The following is a 15,486-nucleotide window of genomic DNA, read 5'->3' as shown; positions in this document are numbered from 1 at the left end:
TCTCACATTATTCTTTTTAGGCACTGGTATAAATGTTACCTTTTTGAAACAAGTGGACGTTTCTGCCCATAGCAATGAGAGGCTGAAAATATCCTTGAATACTCCCGCCAGTTGGTTGGCACAGGTTTTCAGAGCCTTATCAGGTACTCCATCAGGACCTTCTACGTGTAAACCAGCTGGATTAGGCTCAGCATATATGGTTCCCAGTATATGGAGCAAATCATAGATCAGTACAGCACAGGAACGGACCGTTTGGCCCATAGTGTCATGATAAACCATCTGAAAATAAATTCCGTCAACCCCCAAAAACTAATCCTTTAGACCTACACAAAGCCTATCTCAATCCATTTCCCTCATATTCATGTACCTATCTCAACTTTTCGTAAATACCCCTAGTGTTTTTAACTCCGCTCCTTCTCCAATGCCTCATAATCCTTCCTATACTGCGTCAACCAGAAATATATGCAATGCTCCAGATGTGACCGAACCTGAGTCTTTTTAACGTTGCAACATCACCTCTTGAACTTTGAGCTCAATACCTCAGCTAATGAAAGCAGGCATTTGATAAGCATTCTTAACTACAGATTGAGCTGTGTAGTCATTTTCAAGGAGCTACAGACTTCGACCAGACATCTTTGCCCAGAAACACTGTTAAGGGTTTTCCCCTTAAACTTAACGACTTGCTTTTGGCCTACCATGGTGCAACACCTCACATTTATCTGTGTTCAGCTCCATCTGCCATTTCACTGTCCTTATCTGTGAATGATCTAAATTGAGTTGTATTCTTTGCCAGTCTTCTTCACTGTTCACAACTGCACCACTCTCAGAATCGTTCACAAACTTGCTAATCAATCCATCTGCATTTTCATCCCGTCCATTTTAATATTTCACAAAAGAACGTGGTCCCAGCACAGATCCCGGCAGAACAGCACTAATTACAGACCTCCAGCTCGAATAAGTCACGTCAAATGCTACTCTCTGTCTTTTATCAAGAGGGACTTTATTAATCGTTATATTAAAATTCATGTAGACGATATTCTCTGCTCTACCTTCATCAATCTCTTTCGTCAATTTGTCAGAAAACTCAATCAAGTTGTTAAGACAGGACCTGCCCCACACGAAGACAGAATGGTTCTCACTAATTCAGCCTTGGCTTCCAACACCTCGTATATCCTATCCCGAAGAAGTTCCTGTGGCAATCTCCGTACAACTGACGTAAGACCTATTAGTCTACAGTTCTCTGGATTTTCCCTTGTTTTCTTCATACAGGTATATTATTCGGCACTCACACACCCTCCGGTCCCTCGTCGGTGCCTGCGAGGGATACGAAGCTACTGGTCAAGATCCGAAAAATCTTGTCTCTTGTTTCACTCAAAAATCTGGCGCAAACCCCTTCAGGCCCCAGGATGTTGTTAAACTTATTATTCATTAGGAGACCCAATACTTCCTCCTTCCTGACCACCAAACTCCCTAACTTATTTTAACGCATGCAGCACTGTCTACTAGTCCACGTCTCTTTCCTTTGGTGAAGCCAAGTGCTTATTTTGTATTTTACTCATATTCTCCACATTCAAGCAAATGTTTCCCTCTTTATCTTTGAGGGGTCCTACCCTCTTCCCAGTTATCCTCTTGTCTTAATATATGTATAGAGTGCCGTGGTGTTCACCTTAATTCTACTTGCCAAGGACTTTTCATGGCCCTTCATGGCTTTCGTAAAAACAGGTGATCCGCTAATTTTCTGCTTCAACAAATTGGATGAATCGGTTATGTAATTCTTTATATTCAATCTAAGGAGAGTTAATGTAGCAATTACAAAGGCCGTAAGAACATTTTCAACCTCACAATGTTGTTACTGTTGTTGTTGTTTTTTTTCATTTTTTGATTTACCGTAATGCATAATGTTTTGCAGATTGGTTTAAAACCACCTCCTTCAATATATTTTAAACTTAGGAAAAGATACTGTGAAAATAGCAGGTTGAGCGGAATACTTGTGCAAGTCACTGACACAGCAAGTGAATCTACATTGGGGAAATAAGAGTCATTTCCAAGTGAAGTACTGAGAGTTCCGGGTCATCATATACCTGTAAGGCGGAAAGGGAAAGCGATAGGTCCAGGGAAACCTATCTGGATGCCAAGAAATGTTGAGAGATAGACTGACATTATAGGAAGCATGTGGTAGATAAAGAACACTGAAGAAGGTCGAGGTCATTCAGCAGTATTAGGAGTACACAGAGTGGTTGATAGCAGAAAAGAGAATAGCAACACAAGTTACAAGTTATCAGTAGCAAATGAGATTAAAGGAATGATCAATAATGTTTGTGGTATAAATGTATTAATAAGTGTTGTATGTTACTGAATAACAACAGGTTAATTAGGGAATGAGTAGGGCCTACTAATGACCATGGTGACGATCTGTGGATGGGGCCAGAGGAGATGGACAGGATACGAAATTAATGCTTCTTAACTGTTTTTACCGAGTAGAATGGTATTGTGTTAGCAATTTTAGTTTATGCAATGATATTCCACAGTACATTAAGATTAAGAAAGAATGTCCTGAGCAAGGATAAAAGTTGACAGATTCCAGGGCCTGATGGAATGGATCGTAGGCTGAAATGGGAGACAATGAAGGAGACTGAAATCATCAATGGTCACATGGAAATTAACGTTGATAACTGCCAGACAGTATTTTATGGAGAGTTTATTAAGGGTAAGAAGCATCATGAATTGTGGTGTCTCTAGGTTCACTGAAGATAAAAGGCGTAGAAAAGCAGAATTCACAGATTTGCAAGCAAGAATTACAACAGATTTTTTCAGGCAAAATTTCCCTTAAGGAATACATGATGACCGGACTATTTTTTCATGTGCCTCCAAATACCCTGAAATATCATCCTCAATCATGGACTTCAACACGAACAACGACTGAAGTCAGGATCAGTATCCTATAATTCATTTTCATTTGCTTCCTCCCTTCTTAAAGAGTCGAGGATCATTTGCCATTTTCCATTTCTCTAGAAAAATTCCAGACTTTAGTGATTCTAGATCAGTCATTACTAAAGCCTCTATTATCTCTTTGGCTACAGCTGTTGTATCTACTTTCCAACCACTTTCTCATTAGTAACAGCAACTCACACACTTCTGCCCTCTGACACTCGCGACTGCCAGGCACTCTGCTGGGCCCTTCCACAGTAAAAATACTGGTGCAAAATAGTCACTGAGTTTGTCCATCAATTTTTGTCTTGCATTACTCTCTTTCCAGTATCATTTTTCAGCGGTATAAAATCAACTCTTCCCTCTCTTGTCAACTTATACTATACACTTGGGGGAAAAAAACTTTGAGTTTATTCTATTACGTTACTGGCCAGCTTACCCTGATACTTCATCTTTTCTATCCTTACTGCTTTGTTTCAGTTGCATTCCGTATTAAGCTGGCTGAGAGTGTAATGAAGCGGCACTGTCCACTATCCGAAATTCAGGAATGATCCGAGATCTTAGACAGATTATGGGCCGTACCAGATTGAAAAAGACCGTGCTGTTGTGGCTGGCGGCTATGGACGGGACAGTTCAGGTCACTGCCCTGTGAGAGTTATTCATTCCTGTGGTGGCCAGCAATTCACGGGCTCCAGAACCGTCTGCAGTCATGACCGGTTTTGTGACTGTGGGCTCACTTTTGAGAACTTCAGTTCAATATGTTATTTTGTTTTTACTTTTATTGTTTGCACAATCTCTTCCTTATGCACACAGGGTGTTGAATGGTCTTTTATTCTGTGATGGGATCTATTGGGTTTCTTTATTTTGTGGCTGTCTGTATGGAGACAAATATCAAGGTTGAATATAGAGTATATGCTTCGATAATATATATACTTGGAACATTTGAACTTTGATTCTGTTGGTTTTTAAAAGCTTCCCAATGGTCTCACCTCCCACTATATTTTATGACATCTGTTTAATTTGCCTCATCCTTCCTTTAAAATCCTTCTTTCTTGTGGTGAATCTATCCTGCGTCTTCTGAATTGCTTGTATTGACGAAGAGGTACAAAGATCCATTAATGTGTAGACACAGGTAGATAGAATGAAGGTATCCAATGTGATACCTAACATTATTAGCCAAGCACAGAACAGAAGTCTTGGAGCGATTTTTTAAAACACTAATTGTGCAAGCATTAAGAATGTGTACATTTCTGGTACACCACATCAAGCGTGTGATTGCTCTGAAGATTTGATGGGTGGGCCTGAGTTTCAAGGAAAGACTACAGTGGCTGTAACATTTTCTCAATGAGGCAGCTGTGGTTGAGGGGCGAGCTTAAGGGGGACAAAAATAATGAGGTGTTGTTTGTACAACCTGAGTGTGGTCTCATCACGGCAGTGGAGGAGGCCATGCATGATCATATTAGGATGGGAATGGGAAATGGAATTAAAACAGATAGCTACTGGAAGTACCAGTTTTTTTTCTGGTGGTCGGAGTATAGGTAATCCGGGAAGCAATCTCCCAATCTCCATCGGATCTCTTTCATATACTGGGAGCTGCACAGATAGCACCAGATACAATATATAAGACCAACAGCCTCTCAGTCAAAGTGTTGCCTCACCTGGAAGGACTGCTTAGGACCCTGAATTGCAGTGACAAAGGAGGTGCTGGGGCATGTGCAGCACTTGTTCCGCTTGCAAGGATAAGTGCCAGGAGGGAGATCAGTGTCGAATGATGAAGAGACAGGCGAGTCGCGTAGGGAGCGATTGTTGCAGTAAACAGAGAGTGGGTAGGGAGCAGGAAAGATGTGCTTGGTGGTGGGATCCTGTTGGTGATGGCGGAAGTTTTGGAGAATTATAGGCTGAATAAAAAGTGTGGGGTGGTGCTTGGTGAGGATAAAAGGAATCCAACCCTGGTAGGTTGGCGCAAGAATGGTGTAAGAGCAGATGTGCGTGAAATGGAAGAGACGTGGTTGACGGCAGCGTTAATGATGAAGGAAGGAAAGCTACTTTTATTGAAAAAGGAGGGCATCTTGAATGAGAGGCCTCATCTAAAGTGCAGATGTGTCGGAGAAGGAAGACTAATGAGAACGGGATGACATTTTTACTATTTACGGAGGTGACAGAGTGTTAGTTTAGGTAGCTGTGAGAGACAGTGGGTTTATAATAGACTTTTGTGTGTGTTGCGTGTGTTGCATATGCATCTCGTGTTTGTAACGGTGGGTCATGCAAGATGCTTTGCAAATGTTCAGAACAATACAACGATCGCAAGGAATGTTTTCAGGAATGCTAAAAGGATGGCTTGGGGAGGAACTTGCTGATTAATTGCAATGGAAATTTGGCTGCAACAGACAAAATAAAATCTGCAAAAGACGTTTTCAAAGACAGATAGTCCAGACCATATGGGGGATGAGCATATAAGGAGATGAATGTGTATTTTGATAGACATTGGGAAGATTTGTGTGAAACAAGAAGTATTTGCGATTGCCATAGATGATGAATTTACGTTGTCTGAATTGAATTTTGCTGTCAATAAGACAAGTACTCCAGGCCAGAACAGTATATGGGAAGCTATCATGTACTCCATTATCTCCCAGAAGCAGCCCTAAAGGCACTGCTTGAGTTTTATACGAAGGACTGAAAGCAAAGATTACTCCCCAAAGACTGTTAAAGGTCTGTGGTGCTGTCAGTTGTAAACCCTGTGAAGGATTTGATGCTGCCACGTTGTCACAGGCCTAATGGTGTCACTTCCTCACTATATAGAATAATGAAGAAAATTATAGTAATGATGCTGATGTTTGTTTCGGAGAAGAGGGAATTACTTAATCACTACCAATGTGTTTTTCGGAAAGGGATATCTATGATTCTTGTACTACTGAGAAACGATGTTCGGAAAGTTTTTTTTATAGTGAAAGAATATTCAGTTTCTGGCCATTAAAAAACTTTATGATATGCCAAGGAGGGAGGGGCTTTATATTAAACGCAGTAAACTTGCTATTGATGGTATGTTTTACAACTGGGTATTGGTATATTGCTTGGCAGGTCATTTAGAGTGGGTGTTGTTAAAGAAGGGTCATTAGTATTTTGATAGTAAATACTTTAAAATATTAAAAATAATATTTTGATAGTTTTGGGTTCCGTTTGGCTTGATATGTCGATGCTGGAGCTCTGTGAAAATGGGGGCGTAATACAGCCAGTGTTGTAAAGTTGTGCAAACAGTCTTATCAGCAATAGAAGAATGGTCTTGGCACGTGTTTTAAATTTTCTGTTTCTAAATCAAAATGTGAAGTTTTATCACTAAAACAGTGTGGATTTAATTCGGCGTACTCTGCAAGTATGTTCACTGCCTATGTTCCCCGTGTTTATGTATTTGTGGTTATGGCTGGACATAGCAGTGGCTTGGAGTCCATAAACTAAGCTTCTGGAGGATAAATGTAAGCAGGTTCATAACTTTATGTGCCACTTGTTTGGGTATGACTGGGGCGCTTCGAGGGATCTTCTGTTGTCAATGTATTATGCTGTAATACACTCTTGTAGGACTATGGTTGTATGATTTACAGAGAGGCAGCTGGTTCAGCTTTATATTGGTTGGTTGGATTTTCTACAGGCCAGTGCACTTCGAATCTGTTGTGGAACACTCTGGAACTACTAAGTTGCTACCAATGTTGGTTTTGTCAAGGTAAATCTATGTACGACTGGGAAACGATGTTCAGAAAGCTTTTTACAGGGAAAGAATGAACAGCTTTTGAACATTTAAAAAGAACTTTATGATATCAGAAGGAGGGAAGGACATTTTATTAAACTCAGTAAGCATGCTATTGGTGGTATGTTTTGCAACTGGGTACTAGGTGTTTTGCTTCGTAGGTCATTTAGAGTGGAGGGTGTTTAAAAAAGGGTCATGAATGTTTGTGGTGGATAATCGGACCCCTAACACCCAGGATAGTGTTATTAGGGTAATATTGTTTAATCTGAAGATTAATAATACTTTGATAGTTTTGGGTTCCGTTTGGCTTGATATGCCAATGATGGGGCTCTGTGGAAAATGGGTCTTAATACAGCCTGTGTCGTAAAATCTGTGCAAACAGTGTTATCAGCATTTGAAGAATAATCTTTGAACTTGGGTTTAAATTTTGTGTTTCTACAACAAATTATAAGGTTTTACCTCTAAAACATAATGTGGATTAAATTCACCACACACTATAAGTATGGCCACTGCCTATGTTTCCTGTGTTTAAGTTGTGGTTATGGCTGGACGTCAGAGTGACTTAGATTTCATATATTAAGTTTTTGGAGGATAAATGTAAGCAGATCATTAACTTCATGCGCTCTGTGACTGGGTATGATTGGGACGCTTCTCGGGGAGTTCTACTGACAATATATTTGCTTTAATACACTCTTGTCTGGACTATGGTTGTATGATTTATAGAGAGGCTTTTTTTCAGTTTTATATTGGTTGGTTGTTCCACAGGCCAATGCTTTCGAATCTGTTGTGGAACACTCTGAAATTACGAAATCACTACTAATGCCGGTTTTATAAAGGGAGATCTATGTACGACTTGGAAACGGTGTTCAGAAGTGTTTTCACAGTGAAAAAATCAGTAGTTTTTGAAGATTGCAAAAGTTAATGACATCCCAAAGAGGAAGGGGCATTTTAGTAAACTCAGTATGCCTGGAGTTGGTGGTATTTTTGACAACTGGATTTTGGGTTATTTTGTTTGGTCGGTCATTTAGAGTGAGGGTAGTTACAGAAGTGTCATCAGAGAGTGCAGTGGATAATGGGACCCCTCACACCCAGAGCAGTATTATCACTCCACTGTTGTTTAATCTGAGGACTAATTATATTTTGATTATGTTTGGCCTGGATTCCATTTGACTTTATGTGCTGATGAATGGGCTCTGTGGAAATAGGGTTCTAATACGACCTACGTGGTAAAGTCTGTGCAAACAGTGTTATCAGCAATGGAAGAATAGTCTTTTGACTTGCGTTTGACATTTTCTGGTTCTAAATCAAAATGTATGTTTTTTTTTACTCTGAAACATCTTGTGAATGAAACTGACCTTATTCTCTATAGGTGTTCATTTTCAATGGCTCCTTTGTTTAAGTATTCGAGGCTATGACAAGATCCAAGACTGACTTGGCGAGAACACGTACAAAGTTCTCGGAGGATAAATGTCAGCAGATCAATAAAAAAATTATGCACCGAGTGGCTGGGTATAACTGGGGCACTTCTAGTGGTGTTCTATTGACAATGTATTGTGCTTTAATAAACTCTTCAACAGACTAATGTTACATAATTTATCGAGAGGCAGCTCGTTCAGTTTAATATGGGTTGGATGTTCTACAGGCCAGTGCACTTCGAAGTGGAGCATTCCGGACGACAGCTAGAGATACATTGGAGCTTGATCAAGGTGACATGCTGCTTGACCTGCGGAGAGAGAAAATAAAACAGAGCGTTGTAAATTTTATTGCTTAATATTTGCTGTAATTTGTTGTAATGGTTTTTGGAATATCCTAGCAGATTTGCTGAATATGTTGGGTGGATAATTTGAGAATAGTGTGGGAGTATGGTCTTGGAGACTTGTGGACAATTGGCCTAGCCAGAAGGTCTATCGTAGAAATTTCTAGATATGGGAATGGATTCTGTGAGAATCTGTGAGAGCTGTGAGAGCCTGCAGCGCCAATTGCACGCATGCTGAGCTCGTCGACTTCATTAACTTTGCCTTCAACTTTCACCCTGCCCTCAAATTTACCTAGTCCATTTCCGACACCTCCCTCCCCTTTCTTCATCTTTCATTCTCCATCACTGGAGACAGCCTATCTACTGATATCTACTATAAGCCTACAAACTCTCACAGCTACTTGAACTATTCCTCTTCCCACCCTGTCCCTTGTAAAAAGGCTATCCCCTTCTCACAATTCCTCCGTCTCTGCCGCATCTGCTCTTAGGATGAAGCTTTTCATTCCAGGACGAAGGAGATTCATTCTTTTTTTAAACAAAGGGGCTTCCCTTCGTCCACCATCAACTCGGCTCTCAAACGCATCTCTCCCATTTCCCGCACATCTGCCCTCACCCCATCCACCCGCCACACCACTCGGGATAGGGTTCCCCTTGACTTACCTACCACCCCACCAGCCTCCAGGTCCAACGTATAATTCTCCGTAACTTCCGCCACCGCCAACGGGATCCCACTACCAAAAATATTTTTCCCTCCCCCCCTCTTTCTGCTTTTCTCAGGGATCGCTCCCTACGCGACTCCCTTGTCCACTCGTCGTCGTCCCCCATCCCTTCCCACCGATCTCCCTACTGGCACTTATCCTTCTAAACGGAACAAGTGCTACACCTGCCCTTACACTTCCACCCTCACCACCATTCAGGGCCCCAGACAGTCCTTCCAGGTGAGGCGACACTTCACCTGTGAGTCGGCTGGTGTAGTATACTGCGTCCGGTGCTCCCGGTGTGGCCTTTTATATATTGGTGAGACCCGACGCAGACTGGGAGACCGTTTCGCTGAACACCTGCGCTCGGTCCGCCAGAAAAAGCAGGATCTCCCAGTGGCCACACATTTTAATTCCACATCCCATTTGCATTCTGATATGTCTATCCATGGCCTCCTCTATTGTCAAAATGAATCCAAACTCAGGTTGGAGGAACAACAGCTTATATACCGGCTGGGTAGCCTCCAACCTGATGGCATGAACATTGACTTCTCTAACTTCCGTTAATGCCCCTTCTCCCCTTCATATCCCATCCCTGACATATTTAGTTGTTTGCCTGTTCTCCATCTCCCTCTGGTGTTCTCCCCCACCTTTCTTTCTCCTGAGGCCTCCAGTCCCATGACCCTTTCCCTTCTTAAGCTCTGTATCACTTTTGCCAATCACCTTTCCAGTTCTTAGCTTCATCCCACCACCTCTGGTCGTCTCCTATCATTTCGCATTTCCCTCTCCCCCCACTACTTTCAGATCTCTTACTATCTTTCCTTTCGGTTAGTCCTGACGAAGGGTCTCGGCCCAAAACATCGACAGCGCTTCTCCCTATATAAGCTGCCTGGCCTGCTGTGTTCCACCAGCATTTTGTGTGTATTGTTTGAATTTCCAGCATCTGCAGATTTCCTCGTGTTTTCTCTTACCTTACTCTTCTTCTGCTAACAATAAAAAAATATTACCCTCCTCTTTAATTATACCCAATGATCTAACCCCCACAGCCATATGTGGCAAGGAATTCTTCATCTGATCTCAAGGGATATCCCCTTATATTCTGAGGTTACGCTCTCTGCTCCTCGACTCCTTCAGTATCGGAAATATCCTCTCATGTCCACTCTATCTGGGCCATTCAATATTCAATAGGTTTCAGTTGGAAAGCCACCTATTCCTACAGACTCCAACGAGTACAGGCCTTGAGCTACTAAAAGGTCCTCAAATATTAACCCTTTCAGTCCTTACTCTGGACTCTCTTCAATACCAACATATCCCTTCACAGGAAAGGGCTCCACATTGTTCACAGTACTCCAGATACGGAATGACCAATGCCTTATAAATCCGGAGCATTATATCCTTGCTTTGAATATTATAGTCCCCCTGAAATGAAAGCTAGCATTACATTTACCTTCCTCACTGCCAACTAAACCCACAGATTCCTTTAGGGAACGTTGCATTAGGACTCCAAAGTCTCTTTAAAACTTTGATTTCTCAATTGGCTCATTACTTAGAAATACAGTGCATACGCAAAGTATTCTCTCCCCTTCCCTTATAGGTTTTCATGTTTATTGTTTTAATGCATTGAATCATAGTGAATTTAATTTGACTTTTTTGACAATGATCAAAAAAAAAATCATCTGTGTCAAAGTGAACTAACAACAGAGAGACAGGGTCCTGCAAATTTTTAGGGAGCTGGGTAAAAAGTTCAGAAGTTAGAACTCTGGTTTTGTGATCTCAGGAATACTTCCGGTATCAGATGCTTGTTGGGTAAGAGGTGGTAAGACAGTATAGTTAAATGAGTGGCTGACAGTCTGATGCATGAGGGAGGGCATCCGGTACATACATCATTGAGCTCTACTCCAGGATATTTAGGACTGGTGTGAGGAGCGTGGTGTCCATCTTTATGCCCACAGTTTGCTCAGCACTGCCTCTTTAGCTATCGTATCGAGGTCTCATTCCCATCACATCCATATCAGCTCTCTTCAGAATGTTAGAGTATCCTGCTGAAAGCTGACACAAATATTCTTTCAAAGCCTCAGCCATTTCCTCCTTACCCAATATCAATTCCCCTTTCTCGTCCTCCAAGTGACCTACGTTCACTTTGGCCATCATTTTCTGCTTTATATAATTATTATTTTTTTTGTTATATCTTGTGCTAATTTATTTTCATGATCTATCTTACTTTTCTGTATTGTTTGCTTAGTTGTTCTTGTTGATTTTAAAGTTTCTTCAAACTTCCAGTTTCTCACTACTCGACGACTTTCTACGCACATTATGCCTTTAGTTTGAAGCCTCCCTTTATTTCCTAAGGTTATCCATGCTGCCTCTCCCCACCCTTACTGACTTATATTTTACTGGAACATACTGTTGTACCATGAAAAATCTCTTTTAAAGTCTTCCCCTGTTCCTCAACCATCCGACCATATAGCCATTGTTCCCAGTCTACCTTATCCAACTCCGAAATAACCATATAACCACATAACAATTACAGCACGGAAACAGGACATCTCGGCCCTTTTAGTCTGAGCCGAAAGTTTAAGCTCAACTAGTCCCAATGGCCCGCAATCAGACCATAACCCTCCATTCCTTTCCTGTCCATATACGTATCTAATTTTATATTAAATGACATAATCGAACTTGTCTCTACCACTTCTACTGGAAGCTTGTTCTCGTCCCTCATTCCTTTGTATTCTCCCTTCTCCAAGCATAATATACTGGTTTTTGATCAAACAGTTGCACCACCATTTGTGTCAGATACTCAGTTATGTTGTGATCAGTACTACCAAGTGGATCCTTTGTCACGTACCCCGTGACCGGGATAAAGAACCAGCAGAAATGGAGAACACATTGGAGTCTGTTATTACTAGCAACTAATCGTGTTTATTAGTAAACTAAGCAATACAGTACTATAAATGCAAATATATGAAACAGGTTAGAAACATAGAACATTACAACACAGAAACAAGCCTTTTGGCCCTTCTTGACTGTGCCGAACCATTTCTCTGCCTAGTCCCACTGACCTGTAACTGGGCCATATCACTCCAAACCCCTCTCATCCATATACCTGTCCAATTTTTTCTTCAATGTCAAAAGTGAGCCTGCATTCACCACTTCATCTGGCAGCTCATTCCAAACTCCCATCACTCTCTGAGTGAAGAAGCCCCCCCCCCCAATGTTCCCTTTAAAATTTTCCCCCTTCACCCTTAACCCATGACCTCTTTTTTTTTCTCTCCTGTCTTCAGTGAAAAAAGTTAGCATTGATAGATTCAGACGTGTGGAAATAGAAACCAAAACGAGGCTCTTTCAGAGCTGAGGGTAAATTGGTACAGTCTTACGATATGATGAAGAAAGTTCAGTTCAGTTCGAGGTAATTGAGTATCGATGGAGAGAGAGATGCCATTGCCGTCGATCCTCCCGGTGTCTTCCGAAGTCTTGATATGGTCACCGACTGTGACCACACTAAGTTCGACCGTTCTTCAGTGGTGGACCTGTCAACCAGGCGAGGGGGGAGGGGTCACACAAACAGCTCCCCACCGATCGCACCTTCTCACACTGTGAACCACTGATCAATTCCACGAATCGATCCTCCAAACCCGCACCTTCACGTGGGTGCATAAAGCTCGTTCAGTGTCCCGTGGTGTGTCTGTCGGTGTCTCAACAGACCTGCTTTTTATCTCACATACTGGACACCGGCTGTCCATCAACTCGGCTCCTCCCTGTTGTCTCTGCATGAATCTTAACAAGCAGGCAAAGTGTCCTTGGGGGAAAGATAAATATTCAGCCGAGGAACCATAATATAAAATCATGTCTTTCTCTCCCTCACCTGCTCTGGACGCCTCCCCCTCTCTCTCTCATTAGCAGCACAGTTAATGTGGGTCAATCCTGGACCCCTCAAACATGGTTTGCCCATCACACCTTATGTACAAGTTTGTTCATTTCAACCGTTTCATTGCACAGTACCAGATCCAAGATAGCATGTTCCCTTGCAGGTACAGTAACATAATGTCCAAGAAAGCTATCATATATCCATTCTGTTGTGCTCCTCAAGACTGCCTTGACCAACTTGATTCCCCCAAACTATGTGCAAATTGAAGTTCCCTACAATGCACAGTGAATGATCCAAATACTCATCCAGATTAGCTGCCTGCACCACCCTCCCAGGCAGTGTGTTGCAAATTGTACCCTCCCTCCGGTGGAGAGAGTATAATTTTCTTCAGATCCACTAACTTACGCACTCCTCTCCTAAACCTTCATGTTATGTAAACCTCACACTTGTATGAGTTAAATTCCATCCACCACTTTTCAATCCATTTTTTTTCCAGCTGGCCCACATCCCACTTCAAGATATATTAGATTTCTTCGCTGTCCATTAAACAACTAATTTTGATGTGATCTGCACACTTGCTGATCCAGTTTACCAAATTCTCATCCAGAACATTAGTACAGATGGAAAACAACAATGGACCCAGCACCGGGAAGTTAAACCACATGATGTTTCAGAAACCCCTCATGGATGCACTGAAAATCTAAGTTTCTTGTATTCAGCAAGATCCTATCAACGCAGGTGATGATAAAATCCCCCACTATAACAAATCTGTCGTTCTTCACCTCTGCACAATCCATCAACATATCTTTTACTTCACCTCTCGATTTATTAACCTACCCCTGGCTGTCTTTCTGCTCCCGCTGCCTTGCCATGCTTTCTTCCTTGCCCTCAACCTTCCCACCTGCTGTGGTTCCCATCCCCCTGCTACTCCAGTTCAAACTTTGACTAGTGACACCATCAAACATCTTTGTGAAGACAACGGTTCCCCTGCGGTTTGGATGCAAATGGATTTGTTTGTTCAGGTATCCCACCTGGCTGGTAGGCAGTCCATTGATCCATAAATATGAAGACCCTCCTCCTGCAGCTGTTGCTTTACAATATATTAAGCTGCAGTATATATCGATTTCATACTATACTGGACATGGTTTAGGTCATAATTACTCCTGCTGGTTTTATTACCTTGCTCCCGGAAATCACTTTGCATGACCACATCCCTGCTCGGTTAAAACCTCGGTACAACTGCTGTGTACGAGAAGGGCGCTCGCCTGCTCACGGTACCGGGGAGGGACAGACCGAGTTCCTTGGGGATTTATAGAATGGGAAAGAAACACCCCTAATATTCGGAAAAGGACAATCATCAAATCCCCGTCCACCTTCAGTATGTCGCGGTGTGAGAGGGAGTTTATCTGGAACGCTAAACGCGGTTAAACCGTTGGAAATTGGCGGATGTGGTAAAGTGAAGGCGGAACTGGAAGATGAGAGGCTATTTTGGGCTCTGTCGGTCACTCTGATTCTGTTTCCTGCCTTCCCCGCCTCTGTCTCTGCGCGGTTCTCGGGCAGGTCGGAGCAGCAGTCAGTTTGTCACTGAGCAGCGACCTGAGTGAAAACAGCATCATGTCTGGCAGAGGGAAAGGAGGTAAAGGACTGGGCAAAGACGGAGTCAAGCGGCATCGTAAAGTGCTCCGTGATAACATCCAGAGCATCACCAAACCGGCCATCCGTCGTCTGGCTCGTTGTGGCGGCGTCAAGCGTATCTCCGGTCTGATCTACGAGGAGACCCGCAGGGTGCTGAAGGTTTTCCAGGACAATGTGATCCAGGATGCGGTCACCTACTCTGAACACGCTAAACGCAAGTTGGTCTCTGCCATGGATGTGGTGTACGCTCTGAAACGCCAAGGCATTACTCTCTATGGTTATGGCAGCTGAAAAACTCCCACTTCCTCCCGAGCACAAAACAAAGGCTCTTCTAAGACCTACCCGCCACTTTACAAGGAGATCCGTGTCCATAACCTCCATTATTTACTTTTAATTATTTTTCGTGGAGATATTCAGATGGGTTACATTTTAATAAAGATTCACCGGTTCCACATTAAATAAATCTGCGATTCTCCTTTTCCCGTGGGTGAATCCCGGAAATCCTCAGTGAATGCAATTCATCCTCTTCTTTGCCCTCACTTCGTGGAGATTTCATATTGATGGAACACCTGTCCCAACTGTTTCAGAAATGCCAGTGAAGAGTTTTGGTCAATGGTATGATGCTAAGCTCAAGGACACCAAGCAGTTTAAGCAACTCAAAAAGGATACAATCACGTACATAGCTCGCATCAATAAGACCTTGCTGCCAGGAAAACTCAAGTTGTGGTGCTTCCAATTTGGCATACTCCCAAGGCTCATGTGGCGTTTAACAGTTTATGAAATCCCCATCAACAAGGTGGAAACGCTCGAAAGAGTGATCAGCACACATGTGAAACAGTGGCTTGGATTTCCACGATGCTTAAGT

At 42.4% G+C, this 15,486-nt stretch overlaps 1 protein-coding gene across 1 annotated transcript; it reads left to right on the top strand.

Annotated features, from left to right (window-relative positions):
- Positions 1-14,600: 14,600 nt before the first annotated feature.
- LOC140732502 (histone H4-like) lies at positions 14,601-14,912 on the top strand. Its single transcript, XM_073055272.1, has one exon. It carries the CDS (start codon positions 14,601-14,603, stop codon positions 14,910-14,912), a length of 312 nt encoding a protein of 103 aa, XP_072911373.1.
- The last annotated feature ends 574 nt before the right edge of the window (positions 14,913-15,486 follow it).

This window comes from Hemitrygon akajei, chromosome 8 (assembly GCF_048418815.1).
Source record: "Hemitrygon akajei chromosome 8, sHemAka1.3, whole genome shotgun sequence".
In the NCBI taxonomy this organism is placed as follows: Eukaryota; Metazoa; Chordata; class Chondrichthyes; order Myliobatiformes; family Dasyatidae; genus Hemitrygon; species Hemitrygon akajei.
This window is presented reverse-complemented; position numbering and strand designations above follow the sequence as displayed.